The 23,837-nt window shown below is 40.2% G+C and overlaps 3 protein-coding genes across 6 annotated transcripts in view; 2 read left to right on the top strand and 1 right to left on the bottom strand.

The window, feature by feature from the left end:
- Nucleotides 1-3,938, bottom strand: part of cfap96 (cilia and flagella associated protein 96) — a 4,770-nt gene extending 832 nt beyond the window's left edge. Inside the window, exons 1-6 of the mRNA XM_008294287.1 lie at nucleotides 3,839-3,938; nucleotides 2,313-2,532; nucleotides 1,843-1,980; nucleotides 1,361-1,436; nucleotides 418-603; nucleotides 129-292 (exon numbers count right to left, since the gene is read on the bottom strand). Coding sequence (XP_008292509.1) covers nucleotides 129-292; nucleotides 418-603; nucleotides 1,361-1,436; nucleotides 1,843-1,980; nucleotides 2,313-2,532; nucleotides 3,839-3,938 — 884 coding nt within the window. The remainder of the gene's footprint in view (nucleotides 1-128; nucleotides 293-417; nucleotides 604-1,360; nucleotides 1,437-1,842; nucleotides 1,981-2,312; nucleotides 2,533-3,838) is intronic.
- Nucleotides 3,939-5,234: 1,296 nt separating this feature from the next.
- LOC103366530 (zinc finger protein 239-like) lies at nucleotides 5,235-11,124 on the top strand. 4 transcript variants are annotated; one of them, XM_008294289.1, is made up of 4 exons: nucleotides 5,253-5,318; nucleotides 5,462-5,538; nucleotides 7,536-7,620; nucleotides 8,850-11,124. In XM_008294289.1, exons 3-4 carry the CDS (start codon nucleotides 7,603-7,605, stop codon nucleotides 9,957-9,959), a joined length of 1,128 nt encoding a protein of 375 aa, XP_008292511.1. In that variant the 5' UTR covers nucleotides 5,253-5,318; nucleotides 5,462-5,538; nucleotides 7,536-7,602; the 3' UTR covers nucleotides 9,960-11,124. The 4 variants fall into 4 exon arrangements, with proteins under 4 accessions (XP_008292512.1, XP_008292511.1, XP_008292510.1 ...); XM_008294290.1 differs by lacking the exon at nucleotides 5,462-5,538 and having other exon boundaries at nucleotides 5,235-5,318; XM_008294288.1 differs by having other exon boundaries at nucleotides 5,263-5,538.
- A 961-nt stretch (nucleotides 11,125-12,085) lies between these two features.
- On the top strand, nucleotides 12,086-23,394 carry LOC103366531 (solute carrier family 43 member 3-like). Its single transcript, XM_008294293.1, has 13 exons — nucleotides 12,086-12,165; nucleotides 12,970-13,344; nucleotides 14,145-14,274; nucleotides 15,891-15,937; nucleotides 17,550-17,626; nucleotides 17,760-17,852; nucleotides 19,572-19,711; nucleotides 19,799-19,932; nucleotides 21,036-21,179; nucleotides 21,261-21,368; nucleotides 21,453-21,639; nucleotides 22,674-22,797; nucleotides 23,141-23,394. Exons 2-13 carry the CDS (start codon nucleotides 13,152-13,154, stop codon nucleotides 23,288-23,290), a joined length of 1,527 nt encoding a protein of 508 aa, XP_008292515.1. The 5' UTR covers nucleotides 12,086-12,165; nucleotides 12,970-13,151; the 3' UTR covers nucleotides 23,291-23,394.
- Nucleotides 23,395-23,837: the final 443 nt, after the last annotated feature.

Below are 23,837 nucleotides of genomic sequence, written 5' to 3' on the forward strand. Positions count from 1 at the left end.
CTGTACACAAACATCTACAGAGAGGTCTGGACTTGGGAAGGTGAAGAAGTTTTTGTCATGCACACTTGCTTACTCATGGACTCAAGTATTACAGAACAGACGAAGGTAATAATGGAGAGGGATCAAACCTGTTAACGTTGACAGTAATGATACTCTTGACAGGTGTGCTCTTTGGACCAGGAGCAGGGTGAAAGACTGGCTCTTGATTGGCTGGTTTGGACCGCCGAATGACATATGGATCAGCAGAATGTGAGGGATAAGTATCAAACGTCCCTGCTTTCATTCCTCCAATCTAACACAAGGAACAGTCACATAAACACACAGAGAAACCCTGTGAAATATAAACCAGACAAATAGCATCATATCAGACATAGTTCCCTCTACTGCTGATGCAGTCGGGCGTAGAGAAAGAGCCACCTGTTTGCTGGGGGATGAAGGCTTGAAGGGAACTGGAGAGCTTTTCTGTGCAGGTGGGTGGGGTTTATGTGCAGGCGGGAGAGGCTTGTCACTGCGGTATGGATTGACTTGAAAATAATCTCTCGGGTGAAGGTTAAGCTTGAACGGTCCATCTCTGAGCTTGGAGCGATGGATGGCTGACTCCTTCTGCATCACACACACATATGCACACATTTCAATTTGGATAATTAATTTAAAATTATAAGTATTTATGTAACACAATGTAGTAAGTTCTAAGTTTTAAACTTAAAGCTGCATTTAATGATTTTTTTGCCCACATAGCACAACAAGCTATGAACACAAACATAAACCCCATCAGCCACTTATGTAAGGAAGTTGTGTTTTTGTTGAGTGACCTCTAAAGATCACGTGAGACAGCATCGGTTGCCGAAGAGAGCAGATACTCTCTGAAAGATTTATTGCAACACAGACACACTATCACCTAATTAGGTTAATTAGGTTTAGGTGAAACTGTAAGTGTGGAGTCTATCCCAGCTGACTCAGGGTGAAGGCAGGTTCACCTGGACAGGTAACCAGTCTATCACAGGGCTACACAGAGAGACAGACAACCAAGCAAAATTACACAAAATTATTGACAGAGTTAACTTGCTTACATCTAGATACATGTTTCATGGTTTTATGGTGAAAAATAAATCAAGAGCACTGATACTTAACTTGTCACTTTCATAATGCAAGTTGTTGACATTATCTACATCTTTTTTTTTTTTTGCAAATGATCAGGAAAGCAGCTGATTTATGCTTTGTGTGTTTGGAACCTAATGTATAAACATGAAGTAAGATACATCTTTTCACTCCCTAATGTAATATACAGTATATATTTCACTTCTAGTCTGGGTTGTTTTCATGGCCAAAACCTAAGATCACATCAAGCTGTGAGTGTTACCTTCAGTACTTCTGTGGCTCTGTCGTATGGATCTGATGCATACAGCTCCATTTGGGACAGGGTTACGTTGGGATAGCTGCAGGAGATAACACGTTGGTTACTGCAACAAATAACTCACCGTGTCACTTTGCATTACTGCTATGATTTCCATAGTATCTTTTAAAAAAGGAGCAAATACTAGAGCAGCGTTGTCAACCAAATAGGTAAATTACATCATGTGCATTGTAACTGCTGCCTGACACTCCTTGTTTTCAGTGGGATTGTGGCACAGTTCACATTTCATCACACATTCGTCTTGCCAGAAAAAACTTCTGATTTATGTTGACTAAGTTTCTGTAAAAAAAACCCAAACCTGTCCCCAAACTGCCTCAGCTGTCCCAAGTTTTGTGAAATGTTCTCTTTAACTGTGTTTATTCCAAATGAAAAACAAGATGAAAACATGCTTGCTGAGCAGTCGTGAACCACTTGTGCTTGCCATAAACCTGTAACCACTGCCTTTCTTCGGCGGTGACGTGGTGATGTTGCGTCCCGGTAAGCGATGACCTTTCTGGGTGACTGACAATGGACTCATGGCTTCAATGGGTCCTGACAGAGTCCCATAGTAACTCCCTGAACCACAGCTGGAGGCAGACAGAGATCAGCAAACAGTGAAAAACATCAGTAAATATAACAACGAAATAAATGTAAGTGTATTTGTGCCCACGTGCAGACATTGCCTTTTAGTTCAAAAGCTTTGTAGAATAAACAAAAGCACATATTTTAACTGAATCCCTACTTTAAGCTGTAATTTCAAACATTTGTTGTTCTAAAGGTATGATGTTAGTTTGACAACAGTATTTTAGGTCTTGCAAGGAGAGAAATTCATTGTTAGATGGGAGCAATGAGCATTAGGATCCTTTCACACTAAGCTTTTGAAATTTTTGTCTAAGTTCATTTGTGTGTGTTGTCTCACGGCGTCTTGACCCCGTTACAGGGCAGGAAAGCCTTGCTCAGGTTCTTCCTGGCCTGCTGGATGCGTTGCTGTCGGGCTATTCTCAACGGGTCACTTAGCGCCTCTCGTTCAAAAATCCGTTTGAAGGACTTGTCGAAAAAGCCGCTCTGCAGGGCACATCGTTGTGCTGCGACACCCGCCTGCATCTGCCGGCTGCGATACGCTGATTCATTGAATGGGCCTGAATTCACAACAAAGACATGACATGTTTACATGCACCCAGCAATGTTTCTGACAATGATCCATAGAGAGAAAAACATCTCTGCTATCAAATAATCAAAAAGTCAGTACAGACACGTCACAAAAACCACACCTACATTGCCATGTGTAGGTTGATGTGTTTTATATACTGCAAATGTTTTATACAAATCAGTTGATGCAGATCTGTTCGGTCCTGGAAGCTGTAAGTTGAATTTGCCTTAGATCAGACTTGCATATCACTCTGTTACACACTGTTGCCCATAAAGTTGGAATAATTTTAGTTTTCAGACACATTCCTCTTTTTATTTCTATCACACACATCAGTAGTCTTTTTTGACCAGGTGCAATGATTACATAGAGTCCCAGTTACCAGGTGAAACCATTTCTTACTTTGGGATCTAACTGAAGAGTGGGACGTCCTGCCCATTGACACCATCAACAAGCTGGTGGACAGTATGCCACCATGTCTTAACGCATTGATGCGTGTCAGGGGTGGCCAGACTCAATATTACTGACTGAGAGACATTTGAAAGAGTAGCGTTGGACATTCTAATGCATGAAATCCCCTCGAATATGTGTTTCCTGGTAAATTGACCAAAGTTGAAAAATTGAAACAAAACCCTTCATCCTATTGTTCAATACCTCCAATTTTGTTTAAGCCTGAATACTCAGTTTGCAAAAGTTAACTGTGGTTTCATATTTACACATGTAACGTATGTGTATTTTATGTATATTGTGATATCAATAAAGTTTTGAGAAGATATACACTTTATCAAAAATGAATCACATTGTTACAATCATTTCATGAGAAGAGGTAGAAAAATATTTTATTCCAACTTTATGGGTAACAGTGTAACTACACGGTCCTTATCAAAGGGGCTCAGGTCTTCACACTTGCTCATTTCATCTACATGCAACTGGTTCACTGTGAGAACTAAATCTAAGCTTACAGTTTAATACGGTTCAAACTATAACATGTGGCATTGTTCTGGAATCATCATGATGTTTGACTCATACATCAAATTTCTTGGAATCATATTTTTGTGTTTAATTAGATCTGTGTGTTAATTTTTGCTTTTCAACATTTCAAACCTGGAATTTTTTTGTATTCTGAAAACTGGTCTCCATAACATTGGTTATTGGTAACATAAAGTTTAGAACTGATCAAGAACACATCAACCCCCGTTTTCAACTACAATAAAGCTACAAGCCGATATCTGCCTTAAAAAGGGCCGTTATTGTGAAGTAATCAGACAGGTATGCATATAAATAAATAGCTTGCTTACTGCTAACGGGTGGAGTGTACTTGTCTCCAACAGAGATGTAGCTCATCTCCTTAAAGACACCCAGACGCTCCATGTCACTCTTCCCGTCACCTGATGGCATCTCTGGAAACAAGCACAGATCTGTGTAAGAGCTTTAGAACAGTGAGCGTACCTTAAAGATGAGGTTAGACTGTTTTAAGTAGATGACTGTAGGTCTCACCATACCTGTGGTTGTTTAGAAGAGTCTTCCACTATCTGTCTATCTATCTATGTGGCTGTAACATACACAGAACTCAGCACTCTGTGTCTGTGTATACAGGATGGTCACCGTGGAGATGGGGACCGTGTAAAGCTGAAAAACAACATGTGGAAGTGAAGCAGGGTTGCCTTCAAAATGAAAGCATAAGATTTTGAATAAGAATTGTGTACCTCTAAAAACTATGTGCACAAACACTGACGACAGAAAACATTCGACAGGAAATTTTGTAATATAATGCATGCAATGAATTCTTTTAGAGCAAAATGTTCTACATGTACCAATACAATCAAAACTCTTTAACATTGTGTTTCTATGCATTCTGTGTAGTTGTGTACAGATGCTGACCCATTTAAAAAAAAAAAAAAAAAGCGTTTCTTTCATTGTTCCATGTGGGTGGAAGCAAACGCAATGAAGGATAACTTCAGCATGTGTGACTAAGATAAGTGGCTGGTTTTCAGACAGCACACATGCAAAGCAGAAGACTGTCTGAGGGAACGAAGAAGCAAGAAGATGACTTGCAGCGCTGAAGTTTGTTGGCTGGTCGAGTAATGTAGTATTTCCCCAACATTTTACAACCACCGTCTGGAGCCTAAAAATGTATTTGGAGTTGGAGCTGAAATTCTATTCTAATATTTGAAAAAAACTATGCTGACAAAATAGTAGTAATCTATTTTTTAAGAGGCTTAATGTCTGGCCACACTCCAACCCTGTAGGTGGCGGTAGTGCAGTAATGACCACCTTATGGCTGGTTTCCACCCAACACGAAGAAGACAAACCACATCATGCACTCCAAATAATGAACAAACATCCGACTGGAGCATGTCAGTGCTCTGACAAAAGAGAAACAGTTCAGCATATGCTGCTAGAATGTCAGCAAATATGAAGATGACAGGGAAAAAAACTCAAAGCAAAGTGGCAAAAAATCAAGCTGGAGCTAACAGAACCTTCCTGGGGGAACAGAAAAAGAAATATTAAGAGAGCTAATTGGGTTTGTTAAAAACACAGGACTTCTAATAAGGATTTAGTTGTATTTTTACATATATAATTCACTTATTTATTCCGTATTGCTAAGCTTGCTCCACACTCCAGTCCGGTAGGTGGCGGTAATGCGCCTAAACGCTGGCTGCCAACCGCTAAACCAATCAAAAGAAGAAGAAGACAAACACAGTGCCGTCACTTTCCAACATGGATGTTTTTGCGTGGCGATGTTAACAGAAGAGAGACACAGTGGGAGAGAAAGGGGTATCTGTTCTACTTTGAATTTATGGGTTGTTTTTTTCCTGTGTCACTGTTACGGATGACTGATGACGCAGCGCCTGTAAGGTTAGCAGCGAGCTAACGCGGCTGTCTCTGATGCCAACTTGTGCTTGTTAGATGTTTGTTAGGCCGCTGCTGTGGTCATTAGCCACCTGCTAGATGAGCCTGCTGGCTGTTTGTTGTAGCGAAAAACGCCACGCTACGGGTAAGAGCCATGATTTTGGCATTTTGGTTATCTATAGGGCTGCAGGATGGCTCGGTGGTTTGCAGCTGTCAGCTCCCCGGTGAGGACACCCGGGATCTTTCTGCGTGTTTCCCCCCGTGCAGCGTGGGTTGGGTTCCTCCCACACAGTCCAAAAACATGTTGAGGTTAATTGGTGATTCTGCATTGCAGTAGGTGTGAATGTGAGTGTGCTTGGTTGTCTGTCTCTAAGTGTGGCCCTGTGATAGACTGGTTACCTGTCCAGGTGAACCTGCCTACTGAGGGTTAAGGTGTATAGATGATGGATGGTTGTCTACACTAAACATCAGTATGGTAATTTTAAAGCATCAAAGAAATGTAATCTTGGTTTACGTTTGTCAGTCCTTGAAGGGGGATCCCTCCACACTTGGTTTCCTTGAGGTCCCCCTGACCTCGATGAGCCACCCGTTGCATTTGTTGTATAACTCAGGAGTTGGGTTTGCGTCTTTGGTCTTAAGGACATGCAGTATATACATCTGAAAGCTGTGTTGTGTGAATGTCATTTGCCCCTGTGGCCTCCTTAATAAACACACGATTCAGTCGACTGCTGATGAACACAGCAGTCTATATTACTGTTACACACAGCTTGCAAGGATATCGACAAATGCTTTGCTGTACTTATTAAAATCAGCTCAGTATGCTGGCAAGTGATGAATTTCTGCAGGATTGTCTTTGAGTACCACTCACTACCAACAAATTGCAGTTTAGAAAACTCAAACTAAGTTGGAGGTATTATAGAAACAGCATCTGTAAAGTGTCTTTCTCAGTATCTGTTTTGGTCATGGTTGTTGTGAGATTCTGTGTAGTTTCTTGTGGTTCTGTTGTTTTTTTGGTGTATAATAAAACAGTCATAAAATTGCCAATAGCTTGATCAGCATATGTGTGTTTGCGTTGATCTGAGCAGTTTTCAAGAAAAACAAAAGTTCCACAAAATATATTCTGAGCACGTCCTCAGGAAGGATCCTGAATCCAAATTAAAATAAAGTTCTAGTTCAAGACTCAGGAATTTCTGGTGTTATTCTGTTATTCTGGCATATTTATGTGATTTCTGCATCGCCAACTAAATACACGTCTGGTTACCATGGCAACGCAATATTTACAGTGTGTGATATTGTAACTACACGGCTTCATTCAGTGATATTAGTAACACACAACTCAACATGTTTGCAGATAAAACACATTCCCTCAGCTGAGAATCTGTGTCGCTCATATATAATCGTCAGGAAACAATCTGGTTAAGGGCAGATGCTTCTTCCAGCCGATTTCAATCCAAAACTCTGCACATAACCTGCTCCTGACCAGGTTAGCGCCACAAGATAAGTTACCATGGAGATCTAGCAGGTAAAATGAGCGCCACCTTCAGGACACTGAAAACTCTGACTTTAGGCTCAACATACCTGCTAACCCACTGATCTTGCTCCGTCGTGCAGCCCTCTGGTTATCAAATCAAGTTTATTGTCATTTTGCTGGACACACACAGTAGTACAGGCAAGATGAGAGAGCGTTTCTTCAGGATCCAATAACTTAAAGCAGTTTAAATAAAGAAGTGTTTGCATGTCTGGATCAGCAGTTCAGCATTCTGACAGCTTCTTTGAGGTTCTTCCTTTAATGCTCCGGAAACGTTTGCCTGATGGCAGCAGTTCAAACAGTTTATGGGGAGGGTGTGCTCCCGTAGATCAGAAACAGCTTTTGACGTTACGTTTTGACACAACACCGATCTGTAAACAGTGGTTTCCTGTATTTGGCTGTTGCTTGTGACATGTAGCAGTCATAAGACAGAGTTGTGAGCATGTTTATCCTATTTTGCGATGGTAAATTAAAAAAAAAAAAAAAAACTATTAGTAATCATAAAATGCCAAATATTGGCCTCAATGATCTGTCAGGCTGATAATTGGTTGATCCATAGTACCTATTGTTGCTGTTACTGTAAGTCTCTGAACTTTGTCTTCTTTTGGTTTTAGAGCTGAAACGTGTTGATGGGAAGAAAAGCCTTTGGAGGACATGAACCTTTCCCTGTGATCTAGGGAAATGGATTCTCCAGAAGAGGTGAGCTCAAAAATAGAACAACTAGTACAGAGCACAGCAGTCAGACTGTTTGAAATAAAACAATTAGTCACCTACTGTTGGTACAGTACGATGTGTGGTAACTTTAAAACAACCATGTATTGGTGTCTTATTTCCTTTTCTGACTGAAGCTTTCCTGAAAGTTATCTCCCAAATTGGATTACAGCATTTTCATTTTTCTTAAACAGCACATAGATGTGTGGAACATTTGAATGTGATTGTGGAATTATAATTTAATTTGAAGTTTACACTATCTTTTTAATAGTCTACTGTATTCTCCCACAGTTATTTCTAAAAGCAGAAACATGAAATCATCTCATACAAAGAGACTCAGGAGATCCAACAAATGTCTGGATGAGATGTCTGTGATTCAGATGAGTCAAACAAATACATTTTGCATTTCATTTGGAAATCAGGGCCTTAGGGTCCGGAACAAGAGTGGAGAAACGCAGGATCCAAGGTGTAAAGTCCATTGTGAAGTTTCTGCAGTCTGTGATGATTTAGGGTATCATGTCATCTGCTGGTGTTGATCCAACTCAGCCATCCACCAAAACTAAAAATAAAACTACCAACCTGTGGTTTGTTAGCCATTATATTGTGTGTTTGATTGGCCAGCCAGTCCACCTGACCTGAGCCACTGCACCACCATTAAGATGAGAAACACTCAACCCAAAAATAGAGATGTGCTGAAGGCGGCTATTAGAGAAGCCTGGGCTTATATAACACTTCAACAGGCTGATTGTCTTCGTGTCATGCTGCATTGATGCTGTAATCCATGGTAAAGGAGCCCTGACCAAGTACTGCACATATAACTCAATGTCTTTTCCAGAAGTTGGACATTTCTGTGTTGTACATCCTTATTTTCCCCCCATTGATTACAGGAAAATGTTCCAATAAGTGGAGATACTTGGGTCTATATAATGATTTCATGGTTTAAAAGGGATATACCGCCCACACAGTTCTGTCTATACTGGTGCTGTTAAAATTAAGTTTGACTCTTTAATGTCGTACCGATCAGTTTAACCGAAATTGAAAGTGCTGAAAAAGAATGAAGAACAACAAACGTCTGCATTCTGAACTGTATCTGACCATCCACAGTATATTGTTCATAATGCAAGAGTCTTACATGTGAAGTACAGTTTATCTAGCTACTAATGGCTTGCACTATGGATTCAGGTTCTCCACTCTGAACTTTTCTCTGTTTTTTTTAGTTGAAACCGACAGACCCGGACAGAAGCAGACCTCATCAGTGTCAGGAGTGTGGGAAATCTTTCAGTCGGATCTGTAGCCTAAGAAGACATGAAGTGACTCACGCTACGGCGAAACTGTACCACTGTGAACAATGTGGCAGCAGTTTCAGCCAACTAAATGCGTACAAGCTGCACCTGTACACTCATCCTGAAGAAACTCTGTACTGCTGTGACCAGTGTGGAAAGGACTTCAGTGACCAGAGTTCGTACAGGAAACACCTTCGTGACCACACCGGGCCATACAAGTGTGAACAATGTGAGAAGAGCTTCAGTTACTTCAGTATTTACAAGATACACATGCGCGTGCACACTAAAGAAAAGCCATACCTGTGTGACCAGTGTCCCAAAAGCTTTAGTTTTTTAAGCTCATACAAGCGACACCAACTTAGTCACAGTGGAGAGAAACCGTACCAGTGTGACTTTTGTGGAAAGAGTTTTACCCAGTCAGGACATTTCAGTCTGCATTTGCGGAACCACACTGGCGAGAAACCATATGAATGTGACCAATGTGAAAAGAGCTTTAGTGATCTAAGTAGTTACAAAATACATCTGCGTGTCCACACAGGAGAGAAACCATACTGCTGTGACCAATGTGGCAGGAGTTTTTCTCAGTTAGGCAATTATAAATCACACATGCGTATCCACACAGGAGAAAAGCCTTTCCAGTGTGAACTGTGCAAGAAAAGTTTCTCTATTTCAAAGACTTATAAACAGCATGTGCGTACCCACACTGGAGAGAAACCACACAAGTGCAAAGAATGTGGGAAAGGGTTTGGTCGCCTGAGCAACTACATGCGCCACCTTCGTATCCATACTGGAGAGCAACCATTCAGCTGTGATCAGTGTGGGAAATGTTTCAATAGCTCCTACAGCTACAGTCGTCACCTGCGGGTTCACACTGGAGAGAAACCGTACTGGTGTTCACTGTGTAAGAGATTGTTCACTCGATCACAGTCCTTGAAGAAGCATCGCTGCATTGAAACAGATGAAGAGACGTTGACTGTGGTTAACAAAGACATTCAGGTGAGGTGCCTGCCAACAACAGACAGCGACCAGCAACCAACAGAATAAACTAAGAACGGGACATGTAGGCAGTTATATAGTTTTAAACACAGGAAAGACCACATCAGGTTTTGGATAGACGAGTTGTCATTGTAGGATTATTTCCCTGTTGGATTTGGTAGAATCTCAGCACCAAACTCATTTGTTTAAAATGTTCTGAGGCTGTATCTGTTGGTCATATCAAGAATGGCATTGTGACAGATGGCTGGCTGCACACCACTGGGAACCGGTATTGTCATTTCAGGTCTTCTGAATCAGTGCATTGAAATACTTGGGTTTAATAACGGCAGTGAGGGGAAAAAAATGCTCATGACATGCTCATATAAAGTCATCAGCCAGAAATGTGTGCCTCTCAGACAGAAACTAGTGTCACTGATCCTGCTCATCCTGGCCTTTATTTTGTATCTAAGATAAGACTCTTGAATAAATTCTTGGTTGGTTATTCTAAGTTGTAGAGAACATTCATTTTAACCATACATGGGCATGCAAGTCATTTCTGTGCAGGTTTTAACAGTCCCCGCCATAAGTACCTCACAGTATTAAAGTAATTCATTTGAAAAATCAAAGCAAAAAAACAAATAACAGCATGTGTCAGCCCTTACTGTGGCCTGTGGTTAATCTATTTTCTTATGCATTTCTGTTCTTTTGTCTACTGCTTGTGTGATTCGTTAATCATGTTTAATAGTTATTCGTTTGTAGGCACTTATTTATAACAGGTTGTTATAATGTACAGCTCACAACTGGAAACCTTTGAGCCAGCGCATGGATTACTACAGAACAGAGCACTCCAGGAAAATATATCAGGACACAACACAGCTCGTTTTACTTCCTCAGATACTTTTAAATCTGAAATTTTTCATTTGCTTTCCAGAGTCACAGCTAGCCAGATGTCTGCCAAAGCATCTGTATAATATTTTTATGTTTGTACAAAGTGGTCATTTTCATTCCAGTTATACTAACCATTAATATTGTGCAATATAACCAGAACTGTAGTATATTGTGTATGATACTAATATGTTGTATTCGTTGTGATTTAATACATAAACGTAAAAAATAAACAAATGCTGATCTAACATATTGATGTTGGTATCTGGTAAGTCTGAACAAAAGGTTTGAATGTGTAAATGTCTGAATACCGTCACAAAGACGACCCTAATAAACGGTTTAAACCAGAGATCTCCACCTCTGGTCCTCGTGAGCTGCTGTCCTGCAGACGTTTCCGTACTGCAACACACCTGACCCGTGTTACTCACACATTAAATATACGTCCAGCTACAAATGGGAAGTTTGTCCTTCACAAAAATCTGATCAGAATTTATATATTTTTTAAAAAAAGACAGCTGTTCATTACACCAAGAAAAAAAAGCCCAACATTGTACTACTAGATTGATAGTTGGTGGCGGCAGGAAGCGTCTTTCTAGCCCACGAGATGGCCGTGCGCTCATCAGTGGACACGACACTGGATACTGTCGAGAAGTGTGACTTGTTTGGCCACGACAGTTGGAAACCGAATTCTTTTTTTAAAGTATATTTTTTGGGCTTTTGCTTTTATTTAGAGCAGTAGAGATAGACAGGAAAGGGGGGGAGAAGAATGGGTAAAGACCTGCAGCAAAGGGTCGTGAGCGGGAGTCGAACCCACGACCGCTGTGTGGAGAAACTATAGCACCTGTTCATGGGTCGCCCGCTCAGCTCGGTGGAGGTGGATCACTGTCCTGCAGAGTCTCTGCACAGGACCCGTAGTGTTCTGGTTCACCTGGAAATGACAAGATAAACAGAACTATGGTTTATCTTTGTAAGAGCGGAACGATGCGTGTTTTGTAACAGGACCACAGCGGTTTTGCGCAACACTGAGGTGAGTTCATTCCTCTTCTCCACAAACTGTATTTTGTGTGTTATACTCGTATGCATACGATTTCAAATGCCTGCTTTAGTTGTACTTGTTGATTTTTTAATATATGTTGTTAAAAAGTTTTATTATCACGTTTCAAGGGTTTCATTTGAGGCACCTTTCTGTCCACGCGGTGCCATGTGCCATTACGCATAGATTAGGTGAACTAATCTGGATTACAGTCAGCACCGCCTGGCGATAACTGCCGCACTGTCTGTCATGTCCAACAGTATGTGTCTGCAGAGCCGGAGGCAGCATGTTGCACAGTCAGTCTTAACATGAGGCACAGGAGAGGAGAAGAAAATCCAACCTGAAGCACAATTGAAGGTATTTTACGCACGTATTCTATATATTTTTTTACTTAATTATGTAAGTATTTTTTTTAGGAAAATGTACTTGTTTCAATATATGCAATACAAATTAAGTAATGTGCGAGCATTAGTCATATATTTTAAATGTAAATTCTATCAATTTGTAAAGTAACTGTAGCTGTCAACCAGTTGCACTGTAAAAACTAGAATATTTCAATCTGAAAGCTAAACTATTAACTCTATCGAAGATGTTTAATTGTAGTTTATTTAAATGTTGGTGGCTACAGGCGGGAATTCTAATATGCACCCAAATCCCAGTGTCATCTCAATGCTGTCATTGTTTCCTTGCAGCTGTTTCATTAACTGCTCATTGTTCAGCAGCTTTTCTATATTGTCACCACAATCTGGACAGGAATACAATATCCATTTAGGAGATTACCAGCATTAGCAGAATAAGTTACATTACTTCCATCAAACGGGACACTCATTGCTAGAGTTTCAGCACCACATGTTTTAACACCCTGTTGAGTTTTAAGTGGACACAGAACTCACCAAGTCTGTAGGATGTTTGAAGCTTCATGGTTTTATCCCTTATAGGTGTAAAATGGCACTTTATACGTCTTCTTAATATTTCTATGAAGATTTTTTAAGAAAATAGTAACATGACATAGCAGAAAAAGCTCCGTATTCACCAGACTTTATGACAGCGTCCTGTTGCATAGGTGTGGAGCAACATGTTGTAACATATTGAACTGTTTGAGCTACAGCAAGAAAATGAAGTGAATGTTCCCCTTACACGTGTTTTTATGTTGTGTTTCAGAGAAGGACACCTGTGAATCCCCCTGGATGAGCTAAAGGGAACTATTGGAACCAAATGTGCTGAAAGACAAATTACAGCAACAGAAAACCAAAGAGAGCAAGAACAACAAACTTTTCCCAGGAGGAAGCTTACAGCAGTAGTTCAGTTTGACCTTTGGGTGACCTGGAGAGACGAGGTGAACGATGCAGGGCTGCGAGGTCGGTACCAGGATGCGCTACTGGCTGACTCTGGCCTCGGGGATGCTGGAGTGCCTGTGCTTCGCCGGCGTGGTGTTTGGTTACGCCTCTCTGGTGTTTGTGCTGAAGGAAGACGGATACTTCGGCGAGCTGTGCATCAACCACCCAAATGGCAACAGCAGCACCGCGAGCGACACAGGTGAGCATCTCTGGGGTTCAGGTTTGAGAGGTGGTCAGTTTCCACCTGCAGGAAAAAACTCAGATGGACCCCACGGCTCATTTTTTGAAACAGCAGCAAGGAATGATGGTACCATCTGATTAATGAAAAGAGAAAGAATATGCAATCGCTGTAAAATACAAAAAAAAACAGCCAAACAGTGCAAATTAATTAAAGGTGCAATGATTTTTTTTTTTGGCTACATGCAGGCTGAAAAACACCAAAACTCACACCCTGGAGGTACTGTACCTATCTACTATGTCAGGTGGCTGATGTTCACTGTACACACAGCAGAAATAGAGCAATAATATAACAACAATAAAATAACTTTATTTATACAGCGAGCCTTTCAAAAACAAAGTTACAACGTGCTTTACAGTAAAAGAAAGGAAATACAGTATGATCAGATAAACTGAACTGCTTCAACAAATACAATCAGTAAGTGATAAGCCATGCAGTAAAAGTGAGTCTTAAGAAAGGATTATAAAGAGGATTTTTAGTTTGTCTGCCTGGAATCTCCAGATTTCCACAGCTGAGGGGTCCAAACATCAAAGGTCTGGTCAGCTTTAGGAACAAGTGGAGACTTTGAATCTGTCAGCGAGGTTGTGCTGGAGGATCCAAGGCAGCGACAAAATACTTTAAAATCAACTCACCAGTGAAGGGCAGCTAGGATTGGGGTAATAGGGTCACTCTTCTTGGTACTTGATAAACACCTAGTTGCAGTGTTTGGATGGGATCCTTATCCCGTAACATCCCTCTGTTTGTGTTTGTCTTTCTTACAGACTGTAGTGGTCAGGATGAGCAGTTCTCTCTGGTCTTCACCATCGCCTCGTTCCTCAACAACTTCCTGAATCTTGTCAATGGCTTCCTGTTTGATCGCTTTGGCACGCTGGTGACGAGGCTGCTGGGAATGTGAGTTATTTTTCTTTCTATAACCTCAAAAACAAACAAACAACAACAAAAAAAAAACTCTCTGCAGTGTAAAAGCTGTTTTTCTTTTTCTTTTTCTTGCAGATAACAACTAAAACCCACAGAAAAAAAACTAATAACATATATACTAACCCTACAAAAACAGGGCAAAGCTTAATGTCCACATCAAAAATCTGTATTTTTGGTATTTTTTTTATGTTTGACCATAAAATTACACAATTATTACTGTATTTAAATTATCAAAACATATTATTTTAAAGATAATTGCCACTATTTAAGAGAAAAAAATATGTGTATTCAAGACAAAAAAGTTTGTATTTATTATATATAGACTAATATATAACATTATATTGTATATTATATATATTTTTATTATGTATGTTATATATACACTTCACAGATTGTTGTACACATTGACTATATATATTTAAAAAAAGAAAATCAGTTCATCATGTCCACATCACAATTTGGTATTTTTAAAACCAGCAGTTTGTTCTTGTACAGTGTGTAATCATAAAACTATTTTCATTATTTTGCTGTAATCTTCACTATTAATACATTGTTTAAGCATTCAGCTGTTTCCTAATGTGTTTTTTTCAGGATGTTTTCTTTTTGTTTCCCTACACTTCAGGCTCCACTAGAAGACCCAAAATGATCTGATTTTTCACGTATTAATTAACTATCCAGTGTTGAGTTAATCAGCAAACGCATCCCAGTCGTGACTTTAGTCAGACCACAGAACAGTGAGACAAAAGCTTAAGAGCAACAAAACACTACTTTGTTCCCCAACTGGTTTCAGAGAAAACAAGAAATCAACCATCTGAAATCTGAAATGAGTTTTCACTAGATGTCAAATGTACATTTCAGTTTGTGGTTGGGCTGTTTCTACAGTTTACAGTTACAGAGATAAAAGTAGGGAGTGTCAGACTGAGGCAGAGATTAAACTAAAGTAAAAACTCACCTCATTTGTCCCCAGACTGTATTTATTACATGTCAGTATTAAAGCTTTACGTTTGCAGCTCTGAATCTGTTTTGTCCTGACAGGCCTGGATCAGTCACAGGACAGTCAGACTCACTGTTTATCTGTAACTGAGCCTTTGACCCAGACTCTCAGTCCGAAGGTGGCACGTTTCAGTTAATGTTTTAGTTTAAATGGGCCTCATTTTACTTTGTAATCACACAGTATTAAAATGACCTGTTGCATTTTGTCTTCCTTTTGCTCAGTAGATTTCAGAGGAATGTTGATTTCTGGAGCTTTTGCGTTACACATTGACAATTTAAGTCACTTATTTATGGCAGTGCAGGTGAATGCATGTCCTCAGATCAGATGATTTAGTTCATCAGGTTCAAAAAGCCAAACATGGGCAGCACTAAGGCAGAAACTAAAGTTAAAAAAAGAGATCATTAAAGGGCCAACTTGCGTCCTTGACTGTTAAATACACAGCACCAAATGGAAGGAATGAGTTGTTTAATCTGATGTTATTGTCTGTGATGTCCACAGATCGAAGTTCATAGTGTGTATTTACTGCTATATTAAATGTAAAACTGATAAAAGATGCTGATATGTTTCCGCTGAATCATCATTTTTCTCTTCTCAGCTCTTGTTACACGACTGGAACCCTTCTTGTGGCCTTTTCCAGCGCAGGTAGGTGAATACAAACAGCTAATTTTAACGTTATTAGGTGACATGCGTACTGTACTGAAATTGGGGAGTCATGAATAGGTTCATCTTTCATCTTTACTTCCGGCTTTCCCTGTAATCCATGCACAGATGGAAAAGATCCACGATTCCTGTCACATTTTAAGCAAGATCGTGCAAACTTTGTGTTCAGTTTTGCAGAAGCATGCAATTTTGTACTCGATTAAAGGTGATTTGTTGCTATGGCAGCCATTTAAACATGCATTCTTTTACTCTCCAGTGCAGGAGGGTGCATGCAAGCAGCTAATTTAAGGGTATTAATATGCAAACACAAGTTAAGGTTACCTTGTTGCTATTGCAGCCATTTCAGCATGCATTACCCTCTTTTCAAAGTTTTTATTGTGTGTGAAAAAGTGCAATTACACCTAAAGGTAGCAGCAAACAAATGGCTAAATGAAGTTAGTTTGCTTACCAGCTAATTGGTTATACAGCTACTTACACTGGACCATCTTAGCTGCACTCACAGACAGTTGTTTCAGGACAACAAGACCAAACTTCTATCTCAGTGAATGGATAGAAGGAGCCACAGCTGCAATTTCAACTTTGACCAGAACATAAAAGCTGCATTTCTTGAATCGCAACTCAAAACTTTGCCCCAAAATAAGATATAAAAAGGCTTTTTTCCTTGCAGGTTATACTTCTACTATGCATATGCACAGTGCATCAGTGCAGCATGATTACCGGATGTTTCCATGTGTCATACAGATTACTATTCAGGATGTCTGAACGCTTGTAGTGCAAAACCTGTGAATTTAAATGTTTGTCCAGTCGCTGCTCTTTGCATCATTCTTTATCTGAGCCACATAAATAGTCAGTAGCAGGCATCCATGTTTTCCCACCTGAAGCATATCAACTTAGTGGCTGCAAAATTTGAGTTACAATCATATTAAACTCATATTTACTTCCAAATTATCTGAAATTTGTTTATCAGAAGACATGGCTGCAGTTTAAAGCTGGACTTTTACTTATAAATACAACGTTAGTTAAATCTCTCTGTATTTTGTATAATAACAGAGTTTTAAATCTGGTTTCTGTGGCAAATTTCCTGCGTTTGCACACCAACTAGTAATGATGGGTTAGCTAGAGTTGCAGAGTAACCACAGTGACGGAGACGAAACAGGCAACAGCAACCTGGAGTTTGCCGAAGCTTTTGGCAGAAAAACCAAAGAAGCGTCCAAGAAAGGTTTCTGATGCTCCAGATGACAGAAGAAGCTTAACGTTTAGAGTTAGGATTACCGTCTAAATAGGAATGACCACGCGGCAAACGTCATAAGCACGACTCAGTCATGTTTGTGTAGTTCCTCTTACTGCAAAAAGGGGGCGACAAAAGCTCCACGCTTCAAGTTTACCTGTAGAGCCGTGGATAAGAATTAGAATTAGAATAAAACTTTATTGATCCCTTTGGTACAAGACCTCAGGTAAATTGCTACACCAGAAAAAAAACAACACAACACCAACATAAATAAACACTTTCCACTGGAATGTAGCGCTAACCAAGTGTACAATCATGTCATGATTAAAGTAATGAAGGGAATCATTTCTGAACTTTGTCTTCTAGCTTCCTCTCTGCTGCTTTTCCCTGCCTTGTCCTGCATTGCCGTCGGAGGGATTCTGCTCCTTCTGACTAACATGCAGGTAAATTCTCTGCAGCATTCCTGTAGAAATGTTCAGCACACCAACATACCGTTTGTCCTAAACAGGAATACACTCGAAACACGTTATAATAACCTGCATGTTTTGCACCAATGACCTGTGACTTTGTGTGAAGGTGGGCAACCTGTTTGCGGCCCATCGCTCCACCATCATCACCCTCTACAACGGTGCCTTCGACTCCTCCTCGGCTGTGTTTCTCATCATCAAGGTAAAACTGCGTCAGTGGAGTCGCTGTAATGACAAAAATTACTGCTGAAATTTTTTGGGAAAATCCCGAACTGAAGTCTCTCATTTACAAAAGTAATCAGACCCCTTTAATTCTGTACCTCGTAGAAGCCGCTTTGGCAGCTTCAGGTCCTCTTGGATAAGCTTCTAAAGGCTTTGCACGCCTGGATTTTGGCTGTTTATCCCAATCTTCTGGGGAGATCCTATCAAGCTCCGGCAGGCAGGTATCTCCACAGATGTTCTTTTAGAGTTAAGTCGGAGCTTTGAGGCAGCGACTTAAGGACAGTCAGAGACTTGTTCTGAAGCCATTCCAGTGTTTTCTTTGCTGTATGCTTTGGTTCGTTGCCTTTTGAAAAGTTGAACCCTCACCCAAGTGTCAGGTCTCTGCTTCCTGGAGCAGATTTTCTCTGAATTAGTTTCCTTCTTTGAACTGTGACCAGTCTCTGAGGGGCAACTCCACATTATGATGCTACCACCAAGTTGCTTCACCATAGGGATGGTATTTACCAGGGGATAAACAGTGCCCATTGTTACCCTAATATTGAAAAAATTGCCTCTTCTTTAACCCTCTGAACCCCAAAACCTGCTGGCAGGTTTGAAAATCATGTTGTCTTAAAAAAAAATCACCAAACCTACACGATTGATCAGGGCCAGAAACTATAAAAACACAAATGTTTTTTGACTGTGTGATGGTCTTTGACATGTTGTTCCATTGGAAAGTAAAATCTAAGCTTGAAATCATGACATTTCATCAAATCATCTGATTTAATGTGTCTAATTTGAAATGTGTGACCTGCCAACGGACTTCAGATGGAAATTAGCTTAAAGCTAAATCTGGTGCAATACATCAAATGACAACGACTTAGAAATAAAGAGTTTGCTTAAACCAGATTCTGTAAAAAAATAAAACAATTCTGCATTTCTCAGATGAGAAGACAGCAGCACTCAGCTGTGACCAATAGTTATGTGACAACAATGCAAGGATTTTTCAGCTGAACTGCAGGCTGTGTTTATACAGAGAAGACAGGAGATGATATGGAAACTATATTAAAGTACTAAAATACTGACATTATATAGAGTGACCATGTTTTGTCTTGTACTGTTAATACCTTCTGGAAAGATTGTACTTGGACATGTTGATTTCAGTTTTTTTCATTTTTTGTAAACATAAAAGAAATTTGACTTTTCACTCTTTGACTTTTTACACTTCATGGCTTTACAACTTTATATTACTGCACAAAATATGTTTCTGTGAATATGTTTCTTCTGGACACATCTCAGGAGCAATTAAAGCAATCGTGATGAACCTGAGCCAAAGCAACGGGTCTGAATGCTTTTGTAAATAAGAGATTGACAACTTTGTTAATGTGGGTTATTCCGTGTGAATTGATGATGAAGACGATGCAGTTTTATCTGTATAAAACTTAATTTATAACACAACGAAATGCACAGAAAGCAAAGTTTGTATATTCCGACAGCATCATAATTTATTAGATGAATATACATTAAAAAAAAGTCATGCTAAAGACAATTAATAATTTCTTTCATAATAAAAATAAAAACATCAAATCCAGCTTGTGGTTTGAGATGCGTTTCACATACACAATTTAATGTTTGTGCATATTTGTCATATATATTTTATCATAAGCTGCTCTTATCTCCTTTCTTTAACTGGTTTATTCACTGTTTTTTTCATTTCCAGGTTCTGTATGAACAGGGAATCTCTCTTCGCTCCTCCTTCCTCTTCTTGTCCGCCTGCAGCGTCATTCACGTGGCGAGGACTTTCCTGCTCATGCCGAGAACCCACATCCCTTACACTCTGCCTCAGTGCTACACCTACGGGTGAGAGTATTACATGAACTTCATAGCGGCTGCTTTCCTATAGCGTGTAGTTGTGATGGTCAAAACGTGACTCTTCCTGATGTTCAGAGTGCAGTGTGGAAAAGCCAACACTTACAACGTGGAGCAGGTTGAGAAGATGGGAGCTGGAGCTTCAGGGGAGAAGCCTGAGGGAGAAAACACGACACCCGAGGACAGCACAGAAGGCAAAGACTCGGAAAAAGGTAGTTATTGTTACCATCACCTCGAGATTTAGGGTGACAGGTGGAGTGAATGTGGTGAAACATGACCGTCAGAACTAAAAATAAAATTCTCTTCTGGGAAAAAAAAAACAGAGAAAAAATGATGCCAATAGTGTTTTGCTTCCTTATTTCCATGTTTTCCACCTCAGCATGCAGACAAATGTAAAGATCTCGATAATCCGTCTAATCTGGATCACAGAGATCCGGATTTGGAAATCCCATGCTGTGATATCCAGGATCTGGTAATCCATCTTACTTTCGTGCCAGTTTTTCAAAGCAACACTGGACTGGATAAAAACTTTCACCAAACCTGGATTACTGACGTTGTAAATAAATAAAAAAATGTAGTTTACTAGCAATGAAAAGAATACCAGATAGAACAGCCAACACGGGGTTGGTTTTAGGTTTCTGACTGAAGCAACACAATCATCCTGTTCTGTTCAAAGAGTCAGACCTTTCATTTGACTCACAACAATTAAATACACGCAAACAAATACAGATTATTCACAAATACATTGTGGATATTTTTGACCATCATAAAAAGGCCAAATGTTTATTATAATTACTTTCAATGTCCAAATATTTTTTCAGTTGATCAGTGAATATTTAGTCTATGGCATGTTTACAAATCATAAAAATCAATGTCACAGAACTTCTCAGAACCCACTTTTAGCTCTTCAGTTTTTGTTTCGTTTGAGCTGAGATTTTTCAAAGAAGAGCCATAAATGTTCTCCTCTGAGAAGCTGAAACCAGGATATTCTTTGGGCTTTTTTTTGTTTTGTTTTCAGAAAATGACTGAAACAATTAGTCACTTATCAAAATAGTTGCCAATTAAGTTTTTTGTCAGTCGACTAATTGATATTTTGTGAGGCGCCTGCTCAGAGAGAATCGTGGATTTGTTGAGTTTCCATCTCTAATGTGTTTTTGTAAGGTCTTGACCGGAACAACTCGTGTTGTTAATTGGTGCTACATAAATGAAACTCAACTGAACTAATTCGTTCACTTCTTTCAGCTTGTTTACTGAGCTCTTGTCTTTCTTTAAACGTATTCAACTCTAAACACCCTGTGACTTTTCCTGTACTCAGTGAGGAGTTTCCGGAGCTGCGTCCTGTCCTGGTTCTTCCTGTGGCACCTGCTGTGGTTGTCCATCATGCAGCTGAGACACTACCTCTTCATCGGGACGCTCAACCCCAAGCTGAGCCGGCTGGCCGACAACGACCCCCACCTGGGTAACAAACACTGCCCCTCTTTATCTGACACATCAACTGCCTCGTCACCATCCCACCCTAATTCCACCTTGTCCCCCTCAGTGAGTCAGTACACCAATGCCTTCGCCATGACCCAGCTGTGCGGAGTCCTGTGTGCTCCCTGGAACGGGCTCATCATGGACAGACACAAGGGGAAACCTCTGGCTGCCGGTAAATCCCCGACTGCTGCTGTGACTGCACGTGTGCAGCGAATCGCCTCCCCTCACTCCTTTTAATTCGTTCCTCCCGCCGCAGGGGAAAGCGAGCAGGAGGCCGACCTGCGCTCCTCCTGGCTGTCGCTGCTGCTGACCTCGCTGCAGTGCCTCCTCTTCTCCATCTGCGCCTCCATTCCTGTCCTCTCGCTGCAGTACCTCACCTTCGTCCTGCAGGTCCTCAATCGCTCCTTCCTGTACGGGGGCAACGCCGCCTTCATCAGCATCGCGTGAGTCACACACGAACACAGACAGAGGAAAGGAAGTGAGCTTGCTTTACATGAGTATGTAAAATTTGATGTTGTTTTAGGCTTCGAACATCTTACGTGATTTCATTTAAAAATAAAGGAGGAGAACTATCCAATATTTCCCCCCCAAAAAACAAAGACTAGTCAGAATAAAACCAGATTTGTGTAGCTGATTTTTATCCCACAACTGCTGGGTTTGATTTCACTGCGACACTCGTCTATATTTGATCTTAGATTAGTGTAATAAAAGCTTCAGGAAAACAAAGACTGACTTACTTTATATTAAGCTTAAAAAGTGACTTCTGCTGCCCTCAACTCTGTGTTTCTGACATCTGCTGACAAAAAGGGGGAAAATATGACTCGTAATTTGCGGTTTGTTGATAATATTGTGGAGCAATGAGAAGAGAAAATGCAGTGCTGAAAAAAGCAAATGTAGTTTTTTCTTTTTTCCCCTTCTGCATGGTATTCTATTAGTATTCTAGTCTTGCATCTTTTGCTGAGTTTCCCATTAAAATATTTCTCAAACTGATCAGTTCTTCAGGGAGGCAGAAGTTTTTCCTTGTGACAGTTGTTCACCCAGCAGCAAGTCTTCATTTACCTAAAATGTACGTTTTATGTGCGAAAATGTGCCTAAAGTGGGTAGACGTACAATTGTTAGTATTAGTATTTGCAACATCAATCTAAAATTTTACCATTTTAAGCATCCATAGTTTATCATGAAAAAGTTTCAAGCAAAGCAGAAGACCCCTCACGGTTTGAGATGTTGTGTTGCATTATGGGAAGTGTAGTAACATCTGGAACGTAAACTTCCGAACCTCTTTGTTGGCTTTTTTTAATTTTAATTTTCTCACAAGACTTAAATGAGAATGAGCCTGAACTAAACAGCAAACAGTACAAAAAAAAAATACTCTAGATAAAACAGAAAACGTGACGACCTTCATTAAATGTTCAGTTCCTGCAGGGCTACTCCTGGTTAGAGACTTCATCATGAGCTGTTACAACTCTGTCTCTCTCAGTTTTCCATCCTGTCACTTTGGGAAGCTGTACGGAGTGGTGATGTCTCTCTCTGCCGTCGTCTCCCTGCTGCAGTATCTCTGCTTCGCCCTGGTCAAAGGAGCTCTGGGCGGAGACCCCTTTTACGTAAGTGCAAGATAACGTTTACGAAAGAAAAGAAGCAACGGGGTGGACATAAAATCCTTCTGAAAGACACGTTTGCTCAGCGGGCACAAGTCCTAAATCAGGGGTCTCGAACTCCGGTCCTCGAGGGCCGCAATCCTGCAAGTTTTAGATGTTTCCTTCGTCCAACACACCTGATTCAAATGATCAGCTCAGCATCAAGCTCTGCAGAAGCCTGATAACGATCCTGATCATTTGAATCAGGTGTGTTGGAAGAAGGAAACATCTAAAACTTGCAGGATTGCGGCCCTCGAGGACCGGAGTTTGAGACCCCTGTCCTAAATAATGAACTGTTGATCTGTTCCAGGTGGACGTCGCGCTCACTCTGCTCACTCTGCTGGCGTTCATTCATCCCGTCTACATCTTCGTCCACTGCAGGAAAGCAGCCAGCGGCAGGAAGAACAGCAGCCAGGACGAAGTCACCTTTGACTCCACAACAAAGTCTGTACAGTTTTGATCAATCGGACGTTTTCGTCTCCAAGTTCATAGGTTGTAAAATTATTTTCAGTCTCTTCAGCTTCTTTGTTTTTAACTAGAAAATAGAGAATGCAGTGTTTTTAAAATGTTTTTACTGAGTGAACTGATGTTATTTTTTAACATTTTTAATGTCTGTCAGAACAGACGCATGCATTTTTAATGTTTAATAAAAAAAGTTGTTGTTACATGCAATTGTTTTATGGGCTGGGTGAGATGTTATTTGAGGTTTTAGCTTTAATAAGCAGCATTTTATATATGTTTAAAGATTCAACCACAACATACAATTTAAAAATAATATACTGCATGTAATGTTTACATGTGAAAATAACACGCAAAGGGCTCAAATGTTAATATATTTTATTATTTCAAAAAGTACACGACAGGTATACTTTAGGACCCAAACTCTGCATATACGAGAAGATTCACAGTCGAGGAGAATACAGACATTGTGCTACTAAGCTTCTTCTACGGTGCTAACAGTGTACAGCAGACCGACAGCAACTAGGAGGAAACGTTTCTGAACTACT

The sequence above is a fragment of the Stegastes partitus genome, unplaced genomic scaffold, assembly GCF_000690725.1.
Source record: "Stegastes partitus isolate 25-593 unplaced genomic scaffold, Stegastes_partitus-1.0.2 Scaffold953, whole genome shotgun sequence".
NCBI lineage: Eukaryota > Metazoa > Chordata > Actinopteri > Pomacentridae > Stegastes > Stegastes partitus.